The sequence below is a fragment of the Nelumbo nucifera genome, chromosome 4 (genome assembly GCF_055504915.1).
Source record: "Nelumbo nucifera cultivar China Antique chromosome 4, China Antique-T2T, whole genome shotgun sequence".
Lineage (NCBI taxonomy): Eukaryota > Viridiplantae > Streptophyta > Magnoliopsida > Proteales > Nelumbonaceae > Nelumbo > Nelumbo nucifera.
In genome coordinates, this window is record NC_142652.1 from 34,577,457 (window position 1) to 34,583,978 (window position 6,522).

General features: G+C 34.4%; 1 protein-coding gene across 1 annotated transcript; it reads right to left on the reverse strand.

Moving 5' to 3' along the window:
• Nucleotides 1-427: 427 nt before the first annotated feature.
• LOC104607372 (uncharacterized) lies at nt 428-2,677 on the reverse strand. Its single transcript, XM_010273002.3, has 3 exons — nt 2,411-2,677; nt 1,865-1,994; nt 428-1,691 (listed from the first exon to the last, which is right to left on the reverse strand). Exons 1-3 carry the CDS (start codon nt 2,541-2,543, stop codon nt 722-724), a joined length of 1,233 nt encoding a protein of 410 aa, XP_010271304.1. The 5' UTR covers nt 2,544-2,677; the 3' UTR covers nt 428-721.
• Nucleotides 2,678-6,522: the final 3,845 nt, after the last annotated feature.

Here is a 6,522-nt window from a genome sequence, read left to right on the forward strand (position 1 = left end):
TCATTAATGCCTACTGTTTGATAATTGCTGATTGCTGAAGTGACGGGTAGATTACTTGCTTCTTTGTCCTTTTGTCTATGAGATAATTTTAGTAATAAAATACTCAAAGTGTATAATTATCAAAATAACATGCCGTTTAATGAGTTATTGGCTAAGAAATAATTAAACAAAAAATCATTCCGTTCAGTCAATTCAGCTGTTCAAAGTTGAAACCCATTTGTTCTTTCATGGTTTCAATGGATTGACCAAAGAACTAGAGGACAGAGCATCTTTAATATGTTGTCAGTAGTATCCTTTTCATCAGTTCTCATTCATGAATTGTCCATGTCAACACCGTATTATAATGGAGATTCTGGTACACATCGAAAATCCTTGTTTTTTTTCTGATATTTTAAATTAAACAAGAATTGCAGAATAAATTCTTGGAAATTTTGGGTTTTTTTGATAGAGAATAAATTATAGGAGCAGAGAGAAGCTTGGACTTTTGAAGTACATCTATATCTTTCTTTTTATTATTTCCTTTTTTTTTCTCTTTATGAAAGAGGAGAGAGGGAAGAACCACCAAAAGGAGGAGAAAACGGAAAATTTACTAGCTAATATTACATAATTTCTTATTCTCATTTCTGAAGAGAGAGGTATCAGAGATGGGTTGTGTTTTATTGTGACATACAATTGAAAACAAGCCCAAATTGAGGAGTGTTGAAGTTATAACTCACAATAACTAAAATTTCCAGGACTCTTGATCCAAAATCATTCTAGAGTGCTGGCTAAGAGGAGGATCAACGGCTAGTTTTCTGTCACCATCTTCAGAAATCAAATCCCAACAGTTGAAATCAGACCAAAAACTAATGTCATCGTAGTCTGGCCACTCTAAGCTGGAAAACAGCAAGTCTTCCTGCTTTCCATATGAACCAGAAGAAGGAGAGGAAGAAGTTGATGAAGAGGGAAGGCAGGGGACTAGAATCTCATCTAGTTCAATCATGGGGACTTCATCAGTGCAGAAACCATCACTATTATCTTTATAGCTAAATGGGCTTGTACTGATCTGATTTTCCTCTTTTATCTCAGTAATGGATGACTGCAAGTGTTCCTGCTTTCCATATGAACCAGAAGAAGAAGAAGAGGAAGAAGTTAATGAAGAGGGAAGGCAGGGGACTAGAATCTCATCAAGTTTAATCATGGGGACTTCATCAGTCCAGAAACCATCGCTATTATCTGTATAGCTAAATGGGCTTGTACTAATCTTGTTTTCCTCTTTCATCTCAGTAATGGATGACTGCAAGTCTTCCTGCTTTCCATATGAACCAGAAGAAGAAGAGGAAGAAGTTGATGAAGAGGGACGGCGGGGGACTAGAATCTCATCAAGTTCAACCATAGGGACTTCATCAGTGCAGAAACCATCACTGTTATCTGTATAGATAAATGGGCTTGTATTGATCTGATTTTCCTCTTTTATTTCAGTAATGGATGACTGCATGGAAGTCTCTTGGCTCTTGTTTTGGTCTTCTTCATCAATGGCAACCATAGGACAGTTGTGCACTTGTTGTGGCTGTTCTGTTGAAATGGAGATTGGCTTGTGGGTTAGAGGATCTATTCCCATCTTCTTCAATTTTTTCTTGATGTGGGTATTCCAGTGATTCTTTATCTCATTATCAGTTCTACCAGGAAGGTGGGATGCAATTTTGGACCATCTGCAAATTCAAGAAAAAGAAGAATATAAGAAAGGGAAGTATGAGCTAGGAAACGAGTTTTAATGTGGAAAAAAGGATTACGAATTTAGAAAACAAGAGCAATTAATTAAAGTCAAAGCAAAGAATAAGACTAAAGAAAGAGAGAAAAGAAAAGTGAAGAGGGAATAAATAACCTGTTTCCCAGACGAGCATGCAGATCAATAACTGTCTGTTCCTCAGATTCTGATAACAATCCTCTCTTCAAATCAGGTCTGAGATAGTTTGTCCATCTAAGCCTGCAACTCTTCCCACACCTTAACAATCCTGCAAAAGTACAAATGGCGTGCAAATTCAGAGAACAATTATTAAACAAGAACTGTGATTGCTTCACTCAGAACTCTGAAGAGATTTTCTGTTCTGTTTTCGACTCTTTATCTCTCTTATCTTCTTCATTGTTTAAGCAAGATCCATTTATCTTCTCCTAAACCCAATTCATTTCTTCCTAGTTTTCTTAACCAACAAGAACCCATTACTTAATTTGTCAAAGATTTTCAATTTTTCTAAGACCCAGAAAGCTCAGCCACACTAAAAGGATCCTAGAGAAGAAACCAGCAAGCAGAAGAGCCCACCCACAGACCTTTCTGCTTTTCTGTCTCTCCATACTTGTCTAGTTCTATATTCACTTGAAGACAAAACAAGCTCAAAGCTCAATTGGTTTGAGAAACAGGATCTCTTTAGACCTGCAAGCTTAGGAACAGCTCTCCAGCAGCATTGACCATTGGTAAGGATGAAATTGATGAGCTTTTTGTCCTCTTCAGCTGTCCATGGCCCCTTCTTCAGCCCAACTTTGTCACAACAAGGTTGCCTTCCCATCTCTAAGACTCTAACTCAAAGCAAACCAGGCCAAGAAAACAAAGAACGAATAGAGAAACAAAAAAAAAGAAAGAAAGAAAGAGGAGAGAGAAACAAAAGGGTGGAGAGAGAGAGAGAGAGAGGGAGATGCAGATAACAGGGGAGAAGTAACTCCACCACCCTGATTTTATAATTTATAAACAAAGCCCTCCACAAAGACAATGGCCCCTCGCCCCCGCCATTCTTGTGAGACATAAGACTGTCCACTCGTGTCAACCGCACACGTGGGGAATATCTTCTTCAGAAAACGCCACCTCATCTGAAGACTTTTCTTGCATTTTACTCCCCAAAACTTGGTAGAGAAAACCAGATAACAGATTCTTCCAAAGAAAACAAAATCAAATTAAAGAAAAATAAGCAATTATTTCTCTTATTTCCTTCAAACTCTAATCTTGATACTCCCTCCCCATTACTTAATTGTACTATACATTCTGTACAACAATATCTCTACAGCACACAAGTGGTCTTACTTGTTAATCTGCATCATACTGGACCCACCATTCATGGGTATCATCAAACTAGAATCAGCCTAGCTGGAATGGGGTTATATAAACTCTCAATTACAATGGGCCCACTGAATCATTCACTGTACATTATTGATAAAGGTATTGATGATTTGATATACACAACAGTACGGTACCGAGACCATCTCATATTTTCTGATTTTATTTGATTCTTTCTTGGATTGATCCATTAGTCAATGGATGTTATGTTAGATGTGTTAATAACGAATCTCCTTTCCTTAAATGCATTAACCCCATATTTTCTTCAAATAATCAGAAAAAATTAAATGTTTGATTTGATAGAAAAACATCGTCGGCTACATGAATTTTTTATTTTGCCATTCCCTTATATTCAATATAATATTCATCGTTAAACATTTGATCTGGTTTTGATTCTCTTAAATGATTTCTCAATAAAAGTCCAAGAGATTATGATTATCCGGCACAATCTGCTTCTGATTTTCTGCTTATTTGATTTAATTTTCAGCAATTTTATGATCTAATTTTCCACTATCATTTTTCAGTAAAAGGTACAAACCTGGGCTTGCCTTGACCATTGGATTAGTGGGGCATGGGTTACAGATCGCCATGTGGCATGACGTAAGCGTGATCTAATTGTCAACTTTAGTGACGTGTTTTGGAAGTATATGGCCAAGATCAGTTAAGGGGTTGATCGTGTGGGGCTCTGGAGATGACTAATGAAGTTGAACAGTAGAGGAATTTTACAAATGGGATGGATTCTGCGAAGACTTGTGTCGTGTCATCATCTTTGGAGTTTGGAGTATTATAAGTGCATACAAGGGAAAAAGTAGAAGTCAAATAGGACCACTTGCCACCAAAGTGTACAGTGCAAGGGCCATAACCCCTAAAGTTTATGGGTCATTCCCATTGTTTTTAAGTTGCCAACCCGGCCGATGGTGAACAACCGGTTGAACCAGAAAAGAATTAAACAGTTATTATGGCTGTGTTTGTTTTGATAGAGATTAAGAGAGAATGATTAATAGAATTTTGAAAGATAGTTTTTGTGAGATTTCATACAATTATTTGTTAAGAATTCTCCCTCAACTTTATGTTTCTCTCTTATTTTATTTGGTTTGGTAGAAAATAAGGGATATGCAGAGAGTTGAAGAGAAGTTACTAACAAATTTGGAAAGCTTTCTTTATTGAGAAAATCTATGATACGGGAAAGATATGATATGGGAAAAGTTTTGACCAATCAAAACCTACCCATGAATATTGATAAATAACACCTGATTGGCTACCAAGTTTATGATTCGAGTTGATTGGTCAGAAAATTTTCAGATATCATATATTTTCCATATCATAGTTGAATCTGCTTTTGAACCAATTTGTTGTCATTTGATTAGGGATTGTAAAGTCTTGAACTTGCTTTAGTTACCCATGATCCTAAACTCGTCACAAACCCATTTAGGTTTTCCTCCCAATTTACAAACCTATCATGATCCATCTCACCCAATTATAGAAAGATTTGAATATTGATTGCTTACTTGAAACATAAGTATTCTAACCACGAGACCACTCTACAACATCTTACTAAACTAATTAATAAGCAATCATATGTGTGTGTATGTATTAAAGTGCAGAAAATTCATTTGCAAGTACCCTCTAGTCTATTTGAGCCATAATTAAGCTGGCTTTGAAAGCTTTTGCCTTTATAGTCTCAATTATCTATTTAAGACACTTTTTTGGATGACTAATTTCATAAGAGAATGTAATTTTTCTGTTATGATCATCAATACTTATAAAACTTAGCTTATTTCAAATTCGTAACCATTTACATGATTATTAATGAGATTTATAGTATTTGTTTGTTAAGCTCTGAACATATATGGTACTATTGTTTCCTTAGGATATTGCTGTAGTTTACTTTTTCCATTTTTATAGTGAAATTTCACTTCACATAAGGTCAAATTATTAAAATACATGTTTCTTATTTATACAGTTATTAGAGTAATAGATTATATTATATTCATATATTTTTAATATATTTGAATTTCCATAGCATATTCATATGTATTTTGATTTTTCCACTGTATCCATGCAAACCAAAGCGCCTATATATATATCTTAATGTCAAAACTCAAACCCTACAGGGTTTTAATAAAGATATCCTATTAGGGTGAAGACTGGTCAGAGATATTGGAAAATTCCTGTGAAATTGCCATCCCTACATTTGATTGTTTGGATATTGAAATGAGTATCTATACTAGCAACTTGTGAAAAAATGAATAAAAAGTAGCTTAAAAAAAGAAAAATAAATGAAAAAGTGAATATGACCATCAATGAGACAAACAAAGGTGGTGTTTGGTTCATGGTTAGTTTTTAGTATATATGGTCCTTGTCAAAAAAAGTCTGGCCCTACATTTTAAATATGTAAAGATCAAACTTTTTTTCTGAAAATAAAAACTCAAAAAGGGTGTTCTTCAATCTGTTCTTTGGGTGTACAGTACGTTTCCATGTCTGAACATTGTCCTGCAAATTAACAAGAGTGTAGATAGAGCAAAAACTACATTTGAATCATTTGATAGTTTCCAAAAGGAGCCCTAGTTTTGGATCCCCACCTTTGTTTCCTATTTCTTGAAATTAGGAATATTGTTTACTGAAGTTTACAAACCATGTATTAACTTCAACCACACTAAAAGGTTCATTCATATTAGCTCAACTCAGCTTTTCACTTAACCCCAATCACGAATATATACAATATGCAAGAACATCAGTAAGCTATCTTATTCTTATTATTAATAGTTAATATCTATCTAATTTTGGAGAACAATGTGTTCCATGATTTATGGCTAATAATATTTCAATTCCCTCAACTTATTAACAATTTTTTTTATAAAATTTATGTATAGTATTAGACATTAGTGCATATGTGGTAAAAGCAATAGTGTTAATTTAGACAGCAAGCATTTTGTTCACATGCAAATAATATAACATTGTACATATTAGAAGCGATAACTTAATTATTTAGTACATAATACTTAATAATTGAAGTGTAAAAGAAATAGTTAGGCTCTGCCTGTTTGCACTGTAAATCTGAACCAAATCCAAATTTTGCATCCCCACTCCTGCCTGATGCAAAATTTGAAGTTTTAGTTTTGTTTGCACTTTTTGGCAGTGTAAATGGGGATCGCATCATTTTATTTCCTACAAACAAGCTTCTGCAAAAGTATACCAAAGTTTACACTCAGCCCATTTGCATTCCTATGCATCAGTGCAAATTTTTTATTTAAACTGCAAACTGATAGCCTTTTGTTTAATGCCCATTTAACTATAGTTTTCTTGACAGTTGACATCATAAAAAAGAACACCAATTTAAAGAGACAGTTCATATCCTACGCTTCGTCTTCTTGAATCAAAATAAATAATTAACAAAACAAAAGAAAACTTTTTTCATCCTTCATCTCTTATTCATG